Source organism: Mixophyes fleayi, chromosome 8, assembly GCF_038048845.1.
Source record: "Mixophyes fleayi isolate aMixFle1 chromosome 8, aMixFle1.hap1, whole genome shotgun sequence".
NCBI lineage: Eukaryota > Metazoa > Chordata > Amphibia > Anura > Limnodynastidae > Mixophyes > Mixophyes fleayi.
Genome location: NC_134409.1, coordinates 20,642,486 through 20,661,566, shown reverse-complemented (window position 1 = coordinate 20,661,566; position 19,081 = coordinate 20,642,486). Strand labels below are relative to the sequence as shown.

Below are 19,081 nucleotides of genomic sequence, written 5' to 3'. Positions count from 1 at the left end.
AATAAATGATCTAGTGTCAACCAGAACAGAGGAACGCGACTTTGGAGTTATAGTTTCAGATGATATGAAGGTAAGAAAACAGGGTAGTCGAGCAGTGGGAAAAGTCAGTCGTATATATTGTTGTATAGGAAGAGGTATCAGTAGCAGGGAGAGGGAAGGTATTTTGCTATTTTATATGTCACCGGTAAGACCTCACCTTGAGTACTATATACTGTTGTGGAGGCCATATCTCCAAAACAGAAAGATAATAGAAAAGAAATCAGAGAAGGGCTAATTAAATGCTATATGGGCTGCATAACAAAACTTATCAGTAAATAATTTAGGAGCTGAACATGTACAGCTTAGAGGAGAGAAGGGACTAAGGTGATGTGATTAAACATTGAAATATATCAAAAGTATTTATTAAAATAACAGAATTTCTAGAACAAGGGACCACACTTTGAAATTGGAGGAGGAACGAAAAGTAACTCGAGGAAGAACTTTTTACAGAAAGGGTGATAGATCCATGGGATAGCCGCCCAGCAGTGATGGTGGGGAGCAGAGGAATCCAACAATGCATGGGACAAATGTATTGCTATTGTTAAGACTTAAATATAAAATATTAAGGAAAAACAAAACAAATTACAAAAAACAAGAACTTGCAGTTTCTTTTATGCCATCAAGTTCTATGTTTACAAAACCTATTTTTAGCCCCCCAAAAGTAATGCATATTGGAGTGTCAAGCAGAGGGGGGTGGGCATGTTGGGAGCACATTTACTAATTTCAAATGGCTATGACCTTTTCATCTGTAATATAATGTATACCCAGTAGTGAGAGAAAGTTACTGAATCATGTATTATATTCTATATTATCATATTTATTTCACTTACAAAGTAATATAATTGTCATCTAAAAACTGAAAATGTATTCGATAATGAGATTCTGATTTAACAAATAACAGCTGGGTCCTTGCAACTCCTCTATAAAGAGAATATGCACTTTTATTGTTATCACTGTAGTGTTCTTCGCAATACAGGTTTGGAAAACAATGATATTATGGTGAACTGTAATTTATAAGGGCCACAGAAAGACCATTATTGATGTTAAGAAGACTGAAAGGGGTTAAAAAAATAAAAAGTTTTAAAAAAGAATGTTGTTGGTGGTGGTAAAAAGTTGTGACAATAAAAGAGTCACACATTCCCTGTTCTAAGATGAGGTTATTTTAAAGTCTGTACCCAATACTCATACTAAGGTCTACTGGTTGATAATATTAAGCCCTCCCATCATCTGCAAGTCAAAGCAAAGCTACTGTTCACTGGATATCTGCAGAAAACCATCCTATTGGCTTTCAAAGGTAGAAGCAAACTCTAAGACAACTTTAACCAGGTAGGTTAGAGATGTTGGGCCTGATTCATTAAGGAAAGTAAAACAAAAAAAAGGTGTAACCTGGACAAACCATGTTACAATGCAAGGGGTGCAAATTAGTTTATTATTTTGCGCATAAGGAAAGTACTGGCTGCTTTTTCATGTAGCACACAAATACATGGTTGCTTTATTTTTACACTGAAATTTAAAATTGTTCTAGGACATGCCCTGCCCCAACTATAAATCTGTCCCCACATTTTAAATTTACCCTGCCTCCTCCAATGCAACATGGTTTTGCCAAGATGCAAAGTTACTTCTTTTTTTGCTTTACCTTGCTTAATGAATCAGGGCCTGTAAACCAGATCTGTTATATAACAGCAGGCAAAGCTAGGTGTGTATTGGGCAAAGCACATTCCACAAGGGCTAGGGCAACTTTTTGGGTAGAGAACAACCAATTTCCCTTTGAATAAATTTGCAGAGCAGCCACGTGAAGCAATCCTCAGACATTTATTAAACATTATAGACTGGATGTCGGGGCTACTAATGAAGCAGCTTTTGGCAGGAAGACACTGCAGTTGTCAGTCTCTGGAGAGTTATCCCAGCTCTATTGACTTAGGGCCACATGTGGAGCTGGACGCAATTTCCATTTAAAACACAGATGAAGATTGCATCCCAAAAAAAGACACATTTTACAAGGGTATGTTGAGCGAGACGCATGTAAACTGACTGTCACCATTATCAGTTTGTAACTTACATTAGCGATCGATCACCCACAAGTTTCCCATCTCCTGATATGCGCATGTGCCTCTGAGTCTCAGGAGGGAACTCAATTGCCGGTGATGTGGCGTGTGGGCATCGTGCCACGCATTTTACCAGCAATTACGGTAGAAATCTTCTCTCAGAAAATGAGCGGAGATTTCTGCCCCCCTTAGTCTACATAAGTCGCGGGTACTCCAGCATGGCGTTACACGTCCCCCTCATTTCCCCGCTCTATTTTTTCAATTGTAAAGGAGCAAGTAGCCATAATCTCAAGATGCCACTCAGTCTATATATGGCCGCCACCATGACTAGTGCTTTGTGCAGAAGTAAAAAGCGTATTATGCGCGGCAAACGCTATTTGATACAAACATAGAATTCGATGGCAGATTTCTGTCAAACTCTACATGAGCCCTTTAATTATGATCACCTGACTGCTCTACCTGGAAGTCAGGACCAATCCCATAGGTAATGCTGCTGCTTGGGCTGCAGGGAAGCAGTATCTGATAGTCAATTTATGCTATTTTCAACAGAAACGACTATAAAGCTATATAGATATAGATTCCACTATGGTCAAAGTTGTTTCTACTCCCGACATAAAGAGATAATATCTCACTTCACCTCCTCTGTGTATCGAATCGATAATGAATCAATTGCATTCTTAATGAATGCAACAGTTTTGGCATGTAAATATGTTTTCAGGTTTATAACTTAAGTTACAATCAAGACTTGAAAGGTCCTAAGTGTCCTATACAGGATATCTGAGACAGACATTCTAATTCTAAATTCTATTTGTAGTTCTGCAAGTTTACAATGCTGATAGAAAGTCAGTGACGTATGTTCCATTATTGGGAAAACTATATTTTACAAGAAAAGCAGGAATGACATCACTATAGATGCTGTCTCGCATGGTACAGCTGGTTAAATGGCTTAAATCGCATTATATCGCTGAGTCTGGACTTCCAGCTTATTGTAATATATACCAATGCAGAACGAGGCTGCAGCATTTTAAGTGGTGTCAGAAAAAGGATCACATCCATAACTCTACATGTAATTCATTATTCTCGCAGACACATCCTTGTGTGAGCTCATGTTTCACTCCTAGTTCTTTTATGATCTGGAAAGAGCTGTTTCAGGAATCCGTTACTGCCGGAACATCATTCTTTTTCCCATTTTTATCACCCACCTCGGGGCTAGAAATTGATTAGATTCCAGGGTCAGATCATCAAGAGGTCAAAAAATGCACCAGGCCTTGTATCTGCTCGTCATATAAAGGGTCCTTCAGGCTATCTCCACAATACCATAACACTTACTTTGATTAAAGGCTCCTCTCCAAAATTAGAGGCATAGGCTTTGAAGGAAGTGAGAAGGTCACTTGTACACCGAGCTCTTGACTGTGGGTGTGAGTGATAAAACGCTGCTCACTAAAGAGACGCTTGCATAAAATTAGCCTCTTGTGTGCAGGACAATAAAAGAAATGGCTCAAGTACTAGGCAGTGCAATTAGTCTGACGCTACTAAGGCTTAACATTCTGTGTATGACATGTACTTCTCAAGATTAATCTGAAATTGAAAATATTTCGAACTTCAGTATTTTTTTGCAAGGTGAACTGTTGCCATTAATTAACCTTTTCTAAAACAATTTTCTCTGTTTTGTTTTATGCTTTAAAGTTTTTTTCTTCAATTTTCTTTTATTTACTTTTAACAGGGGTTTCTACTTTATGATTTCTTTAATGCTTTGGCTTGTGTAGACCCTCATGCAACTTTTACTGAATGCATTTTTTTTTCTCCTCTTTAGCTTAAAAGATCCTGCTGGCTCCTAGATTTGATTGACTTGCTCCTGAAATCCACCTTATTTTGTCCAATGCTTGGCTAAGACTAAGTAGTACATTTATATATAATATACTATTGTGTGGGTTGAATTGAAACATATCTGCAGTGATGGCTTAATGTACAGAACCTATCCTTATTAGCGATGCTCACTGACCCCCGTGAATTTGTTTTGGTTTAGGTTTTGGATCTGGATTAGCTTCGTGTTTTGGTTTTGGATTTTTTAGAAAAAATCCTAATATATGCTAAAATCACATAATTTTGCTCTTTTTTTAACCTACATTATTATTAACCTCAATAACACTAATTTCAAGTCATTTGCAGTCAATTTTGACCACCTCACAGGTTACATAATTATTTTCATACACTTTCAAGCAAAGACTGCAGTGACCTGGCTGGATGGTAAGCGACAGAGCAATGACACAAACACACGACAGTTCCTAGCACATCTAGGACACATTGGCACACAGCAGTGGCAGAAAAGATAAATGGTGGTCCGCCCTCCCTCCCACCTCCCGCTATGTTGGATCTTTAAAAGGAATCCAAAAATCGCCAGATCCGACAACGTCACAATGACGTTTTGCCTCGTTTTCAATTCCAATGGTGCGCGACAGTACCGAGCCGGTACTCGGATCCCCTAAATTTGGGTGTGTCTGGTTCTTGAGGAACCGAGCCTGAGTATCTCTAATCCTTATAGATTAGGAATGTTATATATCATATTATACGTAAAACTGAGCTGTTGGATCAAACCCATTTTAATAAGTAATGTAGAATAGATGTATAACAAATATCCTTTTCATTTAAAGGGCATGAAAAAAGTTCTCCTTTGTGGCGGATTTAGGCAGGGTGATATTTAACTTGCAGGGTAGTTAAGGGTTACTATTTTTTAGGTGTTTTTTTAGCACAAACGACACCGTGGTAAATATTCCTATTTTTATGTCTCACTGAACACAGGGAAAATATTGATTTCTGTTTATCCCTCTGTTTATCCATAGAATCAGTTGCTAAACAACACTCGGGAACCTGACAAATATCCGTCTTTGCTGGCATTCAGATACCTCTCTGTACTGTAAGCAGGTGTACAGTCCAGAGGGGGGAACAGCAGAGACCAGTAAATGTGTTCACAGATCAGTGAGATTTCCACAGGGTTATTTATCAAAGTCTCCAGCTTGTAAAAACCTGGTTATAATAGATGCAAATAGCATAGCCCCATTCATCAGACAATATCCCATTACCCTCAGTCCTATTACAGTACATTCAAAATGATTTGTTTCTTAGATGGATCCAGTGCGATGTTATCATTGGTTTTGCATTAGTTTGAAGGTTTTTGCCTGTTCAAATTTCTTTTTTTTTTCCAGTATTTTCCATCAAAGACCTTCTCACATGTAATATTCGGTAATGGGTTTTTATTTCATATGACACATTGTCATTTGTAAGGGATCTCTGTACTGTTTTCTAGTTGAGAGGTTTTTACAATTCCCGGAAATGGGTAAAGAAAGTTATGGGCAAAGATATAATGGTTTTTGTATGTTTAGCACTAAGCGCTAGACTGTGACAGAAACAACTATTATTCTAGTAAAATTAACGCCAGATTTGTGCAATGACTATTTTACAACCGTCATCAAGAACGAACATCTCTGTGGTACGTGGAATTGTACTTTATAATATATGTAGCCTATGGCAAGCTGGCGGGCATTTAAGATCTATTTCAGAACTGCATATACATGTCATCAGTAAATAATAATAACTTGTTGGTCCCTTCGTGCAGTAAACCTGCACTCTAGCTTAGTTAAAATGCTCGATGTTAATGGCTCTTGTCTCCTGCACTCATCATCATCATCATCATTTATTTATATAGCGCCAACATATTCCGTAGCGCTCAAAGACCCCTTGTGTGATGTGTGTTACCATAACTTAGCCAAAATAAAAACACGGACACGTTCATTAAATTTGGCAAAAGAAGGTTGTGGTTTATTTAAAATAATATAAGTTCTTTCTTTATCTGGTGGTGGCGAGAGCAAAGCAGTCAGCTAACAACCAATCTTTACACCAAAACAGTGGGAGGTAAACCGATCTTACCACTGTACCAAGAATGATATGTTTACCATTGGCCGGTGATAAATCTGATGTCATCGTGACTGTTTTGGACTCAACTTAGATGTGCCTACACAAGGCATGCCAAGGGATCCTTCGCTCGAAAGGACCAATAGTCATGTGACTTGGAAAGGGGCAGTGACATGCAGCCAATCAACGGCAGCAGCTTTAATTAGTCACTGACTGCACTGATCTCCTGCCTACTGCGCCTCACGTGTAACAAGGAAGAATGGTTAAACAGTAGAACCTAAATATATCTATGACGGACGGGAGGGAGTTATCCAAAAATCCAGGAAACAAGAGGTTCAGCCTTAAATAGGAGTATGATTTATAGACAAAACCTATACTCCTCCCATTGATACAGTTGGCTGACTGTGAGATGGAAAAACAACCCTTAATGGGTAAGTGCTGACAAGTACATAAACACAAAATTTTAATTGCCTTCAGCTTATGGCTTCACTTAAACAAATTCATTCTGGAGACCTACACACACACAGACTGAGACAAGCTATCAGTGTTGGGTAATCCTTAGTGGGGTCCACGGCTAAGTTGGCACTTTAAAATATACTCAATATAAGGAAAACAATAGCCTCCAATGGTCCTTGATTTTTAAGGAACAATTACACCGACACTGGACTGTGGAGCAGAGGAAATGTGTACTGTTGAATCACGCTTCTCTGTTTGGCAACCAGATGGGCGAGTCTGAGTTTGGCAGAGGCTGGGAGAATGTTTCCTGCCTGACTGCATTATGCTGTGAAGTTTGGTGGAGGAGGGATAATGGTATGAGGCTATTTTTCAGTGAAGGGCAATCTTAATGCTTCAGCGTGCCAAGTCATTTTGGACAATGCTGTGCTTATAACTTTATGGCAACAGCTTGGGGAAGGCCTTTTTCTATTCCATCATGACTGTGCACCAGTGCCCAAAGCAAGTACTACAAAGACATGGTTTGATGAGTTCGGAGTGGAAGAACTTGACTGGCCTGCACAGAGCTCTGACCTCAACCCCTCCGAACACCTTTTTGACGAACTGGAACAGAGATTGTGAGCCAGGTCTACTCGTTCAACATCAGTGCCTGACCTCATAAATGCTCTACAGAATGAATGGGCACAAATTCCTACAGAAACACTCCAGCACCTTGTGGAAGCCTTCCAAGAAGAGTGGAAGCTGTTATCGCTGCAAAAGGAGAACCAACTCCATATTAAAGTATATGAAATTAAATATAATGTCATTACAGTCCCTGTTGGTGTAATGGTCAAGCGTCCAAATACTTTTGTCATATAGGGCCTCATTTAAAGGCAGACGAAAAGTCAGTTTCAGGTGCATCATGCACATTTCCACTGGCGCGCATGCGCAGTAAGCAACAGTTCCGTCTGCTTTTCAGATGCAGTATACACTTGTGACAGCTTGCTTCTCGGTACGAGGGATAGGGCGGAACACTGAGTTCTGTTGGCGTGACCGTGAATAATTTAGCTACTACGGGCGTCTACCCGCAAAAACAACCCTAGACGGATCAACACGGAGACTGACCACACGTCAAAAATGACTGAAAAAGTGCGGAAGGAATTAGGTGGCGCAAGTAGTTAGCTAGCTGCAGGAACTGGTCGCAGCTTGGTAAGGTATTACGAGTGGCATGCCACTCGTAATACCCTACCAAGCTGTGGCACTCTCCCACTCCTACTCTTCCATGTAAGTCTTAGACGCACATTGCGTCCGAGTCTAAATGAGGCCCAAAGTCTTTATCTACTCAGTGAACTCCACGTCTTATGTCTAAATACACCCACTGAACTGCTGACTTTACTTGAGAATTGTGCCCAGATGTTGGTAGCTATAATTGGGGTATTAGAAGCATTTTTATTTACCATAATTCTTAGAAATAGCCATGGAGAAATCTGGTGCTACCTAGACTTGCCGTGCATTGACATAGCATTGACATAAGAAGTCCATAGAAAAATAACATCGCACAAAGTAATGAATGGAGTGCGAAACTGCACTGTATAAATGCAAAGAGGCCATAAATAACAATCATTAACCTAATTCAGTCAAAACTAATCAGCAGAGGACAATGTTACGACTGAGAAGGCAATATGCTTCTTAATTCTGATGCGACGTGAAGGTTACCTGTCTGTAAAGTCACTTGAAATAGATTTCGCCATAAAGTAATCTGTTTAATCTATCTTTTACTTAGTCCTGCCGTGTCTCATTACTGCCCCAGCAGTAGGTGGAGACCAAAAGCTTATAAATACACGGGATGTCATCCCAGATCACACTCTTGCTGTGAAGAAAAAAAGGTTATTATTGTGATGAAATGGTTAAGTGGAGTTTTTACCACTCCTGGCACCAAAGCCAGATGAATGGTTTTACGTTATGAGCGAGTTATATCATATAACTGTTATCATTCTGTATGTTCTGACAGCTGAAAATGGATCCAAGAGGGAATGGAGAATCTGGGAGGTAGATTGTATTATTCTATAGTACACAATTAGATGGCGTTCTTCCTGACAGAACCTGTGCTGTAGTTACTGTTTGTGCTGCGCGTGTAACCATCGATAAAAACATCATATAATCATAATTGTGAGCTCCATATGTTCGTTCGGACCTATGGTGGGAGCAGTGGTTGCAGTTGATAAGGCCCGCAGCTGGGACATAGCGCCACACCTGCCAAAGCCCCAGTGCTGCAGACAATATCTGACTTCCTCCGGCTTACTGAAGCTCCCTCTAGTGATCAGGGTGTGGCTGCTGAGAAAGAAGGGCAGAATAACCTGTTCTCTGGCATTCATTCCCAAGCATTTCACCTTAGCGAGCTTAATAGAAGATATACATGAATATAGTAAAGGAGAGAGGGTAACACACAAGCCGTCTGGCAAGTAACTACAACTGTAAACATCCTGATATGTGAGCGCGTTACACAGGATTATGTTTATGTTCATTGACTGCATGGGAAGGGGTTAATTTACATCATACTTGCCTACTTCTTGGACCTTGCCTCTGGGAGGTCATCACTGTCCCGCCCCTGTGTTTTGCATCATTGCACAGTGGGGGAGACATAACGACGCAGTTCACATCATCAAGGCCACGCCCACTTCAGAAAAAAGTGAAGCAGGTTCCAAGAGGATTGCCAACTCTGCCGAGTTAGAAAACTAATTTACCTGTGATATAAGTGAGTTATAGAAACTGTGCTTCTATATGTGTTCACCTGTGGTGGTTTCACCATGGGAAAATCATTTGTAAACCACCATCATCATCATTTATATAGCGCCACTCATTCCGCAGCGCTGTACAGAGAACTCACTCACATCAGTCCCTGCCCCATTGGGGCTTACAGTCTAAATTCTCTAACATAGACACACACACAGACTAGGATCAATTTTGCAAGCAGCCAATTAACCTACCAGTATGTTTTTGGAGTGTGGGAGGAAATCGAAGCACCCGGAGGAAACCCACGCAAACACGAGGAGAACATACAAACTCCTCACAGTAAGGTCATTGTCGGGAATTGAACTCATGATCGCAGTGCTGTAGGGCAGAAGTGTTAACCACTATGCCACCTTGCTGCCGCAGATTAGGATGTTGTAATTGTAGGGATTATTAATTCCTATGGTACCATATTATTCCATTTTCCAAGTACTACATTTGATTGGTGTTGTTCAGATGCATATGTGGTATAGCACTGACAGAAACTCAGTTAATGACAATGACCCACTATGGTCTGTATGGCTGTTCTCTAGTTTTATCCTTCTGAGCTGTTGGTAGATGAATAGACTACATACAAAGTTATGCTTCCCTACTGATCTGTATGCTAAATATTATTCACAAATCTATTTTTAACTGAATCACATTCATCGATGAGAAGGCATTTTGCTTTCAGCCTTTCTGTTGCTTGAAAGTAAAAAAAAAAAATTATAAAAAATTACAGGAATACAGGATGCCGTTTGTAATAATCCAGATTCTTTGACCTGTGAGAAGCTTTTTTATTTTCTTTAAAAAAAAAAAAGAAAAGCAGACTTTAATAGGAATACTTTTCTCTTTCGTAAAATTAAATCTCCAAAGCCCAGTAGCATTTTTTGGTGCTTATATGTAAATGTCAGTGGGGATTTGAGATTAAAAGCTGTATTTTTATACAACTCAATGGAGATCTCCAAAGGATAAAGAAGTTTTCAAACAGAAATGTCTTCTGCATGGCGGAGAGACAGTAACTCGCTGCTTCTGTTCACTTGTAAGGCGGGAATGTGTCTACTGGCCTGGCTATCGCATTATTGGAATGTTTTAATTAACCCTTGTGCCTCCAGAGATGTGTGTAACCTTGCGCATAAAAAGCGTTTCTGTCTTCATTAAAATATCCCCTAGGTTGACAGCAGCTGGTTCGTAGCAGCCGTAAATCTTTGGTTTCACATATTTCCTTCTGATGCTGAAAGCTGTGGGGGTGGCTTGGAGTTAATCTTTATTTTCGCATCATTTCATGTTCTTGAGTGATTAGGAGGTTTATTCAGCTAAAGGAAACAATATAGCTCCAGTTATAGACTAGAAGGATATTCAGAGCTGTGGCGTTAAACGTTCAATGCAAATGTTTAACTGAATGGTGACTGAAACCACGAAGTCAAATTAAAGTCTTAAAATTCAAAGGAGTTTATTTTAGCAAAAATATATGGCGGAGGAGAAACAGCAGGCAGTGCGGCAAAGCTCAAAACCGGACATTCCAACACGTGTAAACTTCCACTATGGATACTAACAACATGGGTACCAACTTTTACCCTGGCGCACATATCTACCTTACCAGGGATCAATTATCCCTCTGGGCTGCAAGGAGCGTAACCACAAGCCGACCCACAAGGGCGGTACTTGCACTGAGACAATAGTCTACCCTTCAAAGGGGTTCAGAATGCCCACCACCTTAATGTGCGCCCGCCAATCATTGGTATCCAGGACCTCCAAAATTACGACCGCCATACTAGGCCAGGAATCTGCAAACAAGAGTAAAAAGAATAATGGCACAAAAATAGTGCAACATCGGCAGCAGATGCAGATAATCCATCCAATACCACAGTGGGTGGGCTGGCAACGTCCTAGGGCCTGATTCATTAAGGATCTTAACTTGAGAAACTTCTTATTTCAGTCTCCTGGACAAAACCATGTTACAGTGCAAGGGGTGCAAATTAGTATTCTGCTTTGCACATAAGTTAAATACTGACTGTTTTTTCATGTATAATATTGTATGTGCTGCATGTATAAAATCACATTACTGAGTCAGGAATAATGTTCCGTCACAACATACAAATTATATCCTTTAAAAAGTTACTTTGGGCAGAAGTTACTAAGGGGGGATTTGTACAATCATTTGACTTTGCTCAGTTTATTTTGCATGCATATACCCTTCTACAACTCTTACTGATTACAATTACTTGTCTTGCTGGCTCACTCCTGTGCTTTTCATACACATATTTATATCATACTTGCCAAGTATGATCCGGGAACCTACCAGGGAAGGTGGGCGTGCAGGGGACGGGGCTCAGAAAATCGCGTCATTTTGGCCCCAGCAGGGCAGGGCCAAACTCCGCGATTCCCCGTGAATCACGGCGTTTTGGACCTAATTCTGCCCACTTCACTAGGAAGTGGGCAGACCCGGGTGATGGCCACACTCTCCCGGGAGTCCTTGAGACTCACGCGAAATGTGGGAGTCTCCCGGACATTCCGGGAGAGTTGGCAAGTATGATTTATATCACAAGACAGAACTGGTTATATTATATTACTACAAGAGATGAGTGAAAGTGGAGCTAAATTTAATCAGAATATAGCTTTGCAGCAGGACAGATCGTATCACAGGCACTAATTTACGCCATTACAATCTTGTAGTTCCACTTTTAGGGGTAGATTTATCAAGCTTTCTGAAAAGGGCAAGTGGAGGTATTGCCCACAGCATCCAATTAGATTGTAGCTATCACTTATCTAGAACATTCTATAAAATCTGATTGGTTGCTATAGGCAACACCACCACTTTTCATTTTTAGAAGGTCTGACAAATTCACCCCTTAGTCTATTTATATTATAAAATATCTGGGACAAGGACTGTCAGGTCATTCTGCTGTGTGCTGCTGTGGTGTGGTGTGGCTGGGGTACACCACTTATGACCACATTCCGACAGTGAAAAGCGTGACGGACATTCTGCGGCCAGATGAATAACGAAGCGAATGTTTCACAGAATACGTTTGAGAATTCCGCTCAGCTGTAATTACTGTCTTTTTGATACTCAATATTTCCTCTTACTGCAAACAGGCAAGAAGTCAGCTAAATCTGCAAAGTAGAAATATAACTGGGAAAGTTGTGTCTGCTCGCAGCGTTCTGCAAGTAACAGTCCTTGGATGGTTTCCAGTGCAATAACTGAAGGCAGTTTTGGAAGTGAAATTGCAATTTTTCCTGTATTGAACCCAAATGTCATATCTGTAATGTACAAGCTGTAAAATACCCTTTGAAGAGTAGTCTTTGATTCTTGTTTACCAAACTGAACATGATTCATAACTTTTCACAAACACTCTTATAGTGTTTCATTACAAGCGTGTTTCCAGGGCTGAGGATAAACTGTCCCTTTGGCCAGAGAGAGAGGACTCCGCTTAGCTGGTACATTAACTCTTTTCTGGCTCTTCCTTGGCCGCGTAGCATAGTCATAGACTTATGAGACGAAGAACAATACAACATACACATCTCTGTTTCCGTGATGCAAACTGAGAAACTAAGCAGCAACAAATACCAATGAATTTATAGTTTAGCCCAAGCCGGGAAAGGAGAACATCAATTGTTATCTAATTTCAAAGTGTGTTTGACTATATATTGAGAAGCTTTCTGCTATTAACCTTCATTGCTTGCTTGCCCGTGTGTCCCCTGTTTTGAAGAGGAATAGAAAAACATGTAGCCAATCAGATAATCAAAATATTCACAGCAGCACATATTATTTCAGCAGATGAGTATACTAAGCTTGTGGGAGGCATTTCTCTGTCTACACATGTGCTTATATTAATGAAAACAGAGCAGCATTCAGGTTTTTTTTTTATGGATTTAGTGGGTCTGTGTGTAAAATTAGTGCATGCCCCATCATATGACAAAGAGAGAGTGTCACATATGACTGCCCCACACTCCCTTTGCCACGTATACATATGTATTCCATGCTGGAACCAACAGTGGGCTTAACAAAGTCTGTGTCACCATCAGACGTTACCTCTGTGTTTAAGGCCGTTTAGCTTATGGCTTTACTTGTAATTAACCCATTAAGATTATGTCACTCATTAAGTGGTCTAAGTGGCTCCTAAACTGTAGCGCCCTAGGCAGCAGCTTAGGTTGGCCTAGTGATAGTGCCGGATCTGGCAAATACTCTAAAAATGATTGCAACATGTTTAATGCATACGTGCAGTGTGTAATAGTTGACATTGCAATCTTAGTTTATGTGTATACCTATTTTACAGCCTATAATTCTATACTTCAAGCTTCCTATTCAACAGGTTGGGTTATGAATTATTGCTCGACTGGATGATGGACAGTTCAGTGTGGGGGAGAAGTGTGCACCCCCTTAATATTATACATTGTTCATGTCCACTAGGTTTGTTTACTCGTCACAGGCTATTGAATATTCCCCTTCCTGCAGAGCCGGCTTAATATAAAACTCTTATTGGAGACTGATTGGAAATTCTGGTGTGTTAATCTTAGTACTGCCTGCTTCATTTTTATTCAGATTTCAGATACACTCCGAGACTCAACATTCACACATGATAGTTTTTTTTTTTCATTTCAAATATTAAAAGATTGTTACACAGAAAGTTATAACTCTGCTTTTTAAATATTGAACCATTTTTCACCAATATGATATTATGAAAAAAAAAAAAAAGTCAAAAAAAAAAAGTGGATGTTTTAAGCAAAGGGTTAACTTGTCATTTTCTGTTCCTACGAACACAAGAGGAGAAGGTGCAGGCGATTTGTTTAATAATGGATTCAAGGAAATTCATAATTTATGGCGTATTTTAATAAAAGGGGACATATTAATATTAATGTTCCAATCTGCAGCTCTGAATTGATGAGGTCTGTCTCTTTCTTCTAGTGAACCTGGTCTCTGAAGCCGAGCGGAGGGTCGTGTTTATAACTGCTCGAGTGCACCCTGGGGAGTCGCCGGCTTCCTTTGTGTGTCAGGGTGAGTGACTGTCACTTTCTATCTCCCTTCAGGTAAAAAAAGAGAGGCGAGGAGGTTTTTTGGGGCAAGAGACTGGGACATCACAGACATGAACAACTTTAGGAAGTCAAATGTCACTGGCAGCGTCTGGTGTCCTCCTCATATCAACTGTGATAGCAAATGTCCTAAACTTCTGGTTTCCTGTCTATAACTCAAGCTATGGTCACAGACTATTTTGGGTACATGTGTCATTTAATATCAGTACGTAACATTATATTGTTCATTGAAAAGTTTCTCTGTGAGAAAGAGATTTTTTTTGTCAAACAAAGATGGAGGAGTGGAGAGATGGAGGGCTCTTTATAGTCTTACCTGTCCAACGCTCAAGTGACTTGTGGCTCCGCAGCTGCTGGGGAACTACATGTCCCAGCATGTCATGCTCTGCAACATCAGCTGCCTGAATGGCTGAAACATCTACAGGACCCCACCCTACCAACTATTTCACTGTCACTTTTACCCCACTGATAATTGGGTATAAGTAACATTCTATAAATTGCATCACCTTAATTAAGCTGAAGTGTTAATTGCTCAATTAGGTCACTATATACACCTAACAAAATATAAGGGGTCAAACACCACCTGTCCTTTTCAAAAAGGACATCAGTTCTAAGGTATTGTTATCCTATTCCCAGCTGCATATGTGGCAGGTTTGAAAAAGTGGAGATGTTGTCTATAGCAACCAATCAGATTCTGGCTGTCATTTCGTAAAATGCACTAAATAAATGATAACTAGAATCTGATTGGTTGCTAAAGGCAACATCTTCACTCTTTCAAACCCGCAATTTGATAAATTTAGCCCTTTGTGTTTGAGCGACGATCTCAGGAACTTTCTGCATCAGAAACAACATAGTGTAATACACAAGTCCACCTATATCTCTGCATAGTGTAGACATCTGTGTTTTCATTTTTGGATACTTGTGCAGTAAAATCACTCTGCGCCCAATTTTGTAGGATTGCTGTGCCTGCTGGAAATGCGTCTAATGGAAGGTCCACTTTATGACCACCCGTATCTCAACTTTTCCTTTATTCTTCTAAAATACAGATAGCGTTAGCGGCATTTATGTCCTGAATTAATCATGTGAGTGAGGAGACATAAGGACTGTTTTCATGTCATCGGTTACTCTCACACATTTTTTCATTGCATTATTCTAATAGCACTTTTAAATTTACTTTCCCTCATAAATGTGACCTGAGAGGTCCAAATGGCGCCCCATTGACAGTATAGACAGTGTCTGCCACGTTCAAGTATGTATAAAATCCAGGTATTTGAGGGAAAGGTCTCTGCACTCTCCCGCTATCCAACACCTGAATCTTATTTAGATATCTTGGGCTAGACTTACTAAACAGCGGGTTTGAAAAAGTGGAGACATTGCCTATAGCGACCAATCAGATTCTAGCTATCATTTATTTAGTACATTCTACAAAATGACAGCTAGCATCTGATTGGTCACTATAGGCAACAGCTCCACTTTTTCAAACCCACAGGTGTGTAAATATACCCCCTTGTCTCACGTGGGTATGGAAGCTATATGAGTTATCCGCCAACTACACATTTATATGTCCCTATCTTACTCAGCTCCTCTCATCAAAAGATGCTAAATTTTGCTCACCCTATATCACCATCGTCTTGTACCACAAATTTATCTGCTTTCTTATAAACATTGGTGCATTTACACAAAAATGAACAACAGCTCAAAATAACATTTGCGTTGCAGGTCTGCATGTTATTCCAGAGGATAAATTACCTTTTATGAGATTTTTTTAGACTCAATACCCAAATGGATCACACCGTATCTCCCATCCCCTGTCCATGGTACTGAAACTAATTATGTGCAGACAAAGGCCTGAAACAGCATCATGTAGCTCTCCAGCTGATCATGCTGGCATTTGTAGTTCCACAACATCTGGACAACGACCGGTTTTCTTCGTTTGATATATAGTGAGCCGTTTCCCTTACACTGTGTCACTTTACTTTGACTGAGGCATTCATTAAATGACTACAGTCATATTAAAGCACAAACATACATCCATACTCACATACCCACAGGAGGTGTCTTCAAAACATCAAATTACAATTTCCTAGTTAATTGCGTTAATGATGTAAGTAATGCTGTAATTATACTTTCTACCCTCTCCCCAAAGCTCCTTTTTACACTACTAAAATACTGCCTCCTCTTACTCATTTGCATACAAGTGCCATAGGCAATATACAGGAAATGCCAGAAGAACCATAGTAGATCCCTTAAAAAGAATGTAACATATCAGTTGTCATATATTTCATTCACATTATTGCTCACTCCATAATTCATTTATTTTACTCAGTACTCACTTTAGCAATGATTGACTCCATTTAGACATATCTGACTCCATTTATACATCATCACTTGTTTTACTACCAAATATTCTATTAACTCTACTCAATTACAATATTCTTATCACCTGTTCACACATCACATCATCAGCTCTGCTTATCCGTTATCACTTTGCACAATTGGGCTTCATTTATATAATCCACTCACTTGCCAATTGCATCAAACTCACATTAAACTCTCCTACTTATTCATCATCATCCAGGTTTCAGCTATTTACGTTGTAATGACTCCGCTGACACGTCACCCTTCACTCACACAGCATCATAAATAACACATCTTATAGACAACGCTCACGTGTCACACACAGCACACTCGCACATCCCTTCACTAACCCTCAGTCTGACACAGAGAGTCAGTCTAACGCACAGGGGAACATGTACTAAGAAAGTACAGCTGTGCCCCCATAGCAATAACCATGAGTGACATTTTCAAAACTGTTAAGCAGAATATTTGCTTCGTTCCACATTTGGCTGCTGTATTTTGCACATTCCACCGCTGGAATTCGGGGTAAAGTGTTCCGCCTGGGATTCAAACACCAGACTGAATGGAATGTCAGTTTCCCAGTTCTAGTTATAAACAGTAAATTCTGGAAAATTTAAATTTACAAATAAAGTATACAAATGTCCATTTAGTAAAAGCAGAGTTTGACGATTGCACCATTGTGGCCTGTTCCATTCACAACTCCAATACTTTCTGAATAGCAACCAATTAGACATTGCCTACCTAGCACTGGATCTGTCAAAGCTGATTATGGGCTACTGCATACTTGAGTTTATAGTAGTTAGTAATAACCTCTGATTTCTCTGTGGGTTACTCTGGCTCTATCGCAGCTTAGTGACTTCATTCTCCTTGTACTTAGTTCCTCAGTGGTTGATGATATGCCACGACAGAGGGGTGGGGTACGGTCGCCCATGACGATAACACTGACACAGACCACACCTACAAGAAAAAAACGATTTAATGAAAAAACGACAGGTATATTGACGGACTTACCTTAAAAAAGGACTGTGCACATCTCCAATTGCAGCAGAAGGCTGACAGGACCTCCTTCCGACTGTTCATGCCTTTAAATTTAAAGAGGCAATGTCGGGAATCTGCAGGGACACTGTTTAAACAGGGACCCAACATTGCCGCTTTAAATTTAAAGGCATGACAGTGCACTGACACCAAGAGGTGCTGATATGCAGGTGGCCCAGTGACCTAGCCCAAAGTAGCCGACTATGGGTTCGACTCGAGGGGGGGATATACAGATGCCCCCTCAGATGCCCCCTTGCCCCTCAGCCAGCCCCTGCATATCAGCACCTCTTGGTGTCAGTGCACTGTCACAGGCAGGCCTAGACAAACACTTCCATCTGCATTGCATGCCCTTTAATTGTATACTTAATCACACTGGCTCAAAGCAGCCACAAAAGCCTCGGTCTACCAATCAGAGGAGACACTGGCATTCAGCATGCACTGCAGACTGTACGGGTGGTTGGAAGGTGACTACAAACACAGACTGATGCAACCATCTTCCCGTCGCAATCTCCACCATGTCCGATGATAAGCCAAATGATTACAATCAGGTTATTATCAAACCCTTGTGCTGGTTGTGGGCTGCATGTGTTACCATATTGGGCCAGCTGCGTGATATACGCTGTAATATTGTAGCATGTGTAGCCAGCATTAGTTATACCCAGGGCCGGATTAAGGGAATGGAGGTCCCTGGGCTAAGAGGGCCACCATTCCACCATGAGCCCCCCCCCCTCCGAGATCCGCCGCCCCATGGGCCAACCCTGTGAGCCGCCTGTCACCCTTCCCCAAGCACTTACCTTTTTCTATTCCCCTCCTGTCACTGTAATCCTTCTGCGGCGCACTGTATGCTCCTTACTGAGGAGATCTCGTGAGAGTGAGACTCGTGAGATCTCCTTAGCAAGAAGATCACTGAGCGTCGTGGAAGGACTACAGTGACAGGCTCAGTAGCATTGATCGGGCCGGGGGCGACCCCACACCGATCAATAACCCCGCTGAGCACTGTCAAGGGCCCCCCTGGATGCCCGAGGCCCCTGGGCTGTAGCCCAGGTAGATCTCGGGTTAATCCGGCCCTGGTTATACTACTCGTATCCGTCTTTCTGCGTGCGCAATGCTGTAAAGATCTGTAATAGATCAATAAAAGATAAATAAGATGTGCACTTATACTGTTCAGTATATAATAGGCTCTTTAAATACAGTCATTTTCGGTATTTGAGGTGTATTGTTACAGGGTAAGTGCACATTAAACCAGAAGATCGTGACAAAATTGATTTCTGGGTATAAAAATGCATTGCACAGAATGGTTTATAGAACCTAACATTATTGAGTATGTACTTACAGCTGTATTCCGCTGGTACGGTGTATACATGTCACAATAATACAATGGTTTTCATACAAAACAATGGTAAGAAATATTGTCCGTCAGTTATTATTTAACTCTTTAAAATCAAGTAATATTACATGACACACAA

The 19,081-nt window shown here is 40.6% G+C and overlaps 1 protein-coding gene across 4 annotated transcripts in view; it reads left to right on the top strand.

Moving 5' to 3' along the window:
• Window positions 1-19,081, top strand: part of LOC142099006 (cytosolic carboxypeptidase 6-like) — a 1,251,957-nt gene that overhangs the window by 980,157 nt on the left and 252,719 nt on the right. For all 4 annotated transcript variants that reach the window (XM_075182041.1, XM_075182040.1, XM_075182043.1 and 1 more), the window contains one exon: window positions 14,101-14,190. In XM_075182041.1, coding sequence (XP_075038142.1) covers window positions 14,101-14,190 — 90 coding nt within the window. The remainder of the gene's footprint in view (window positions 1-14,100; window positions 14,191-19,081) is intronic.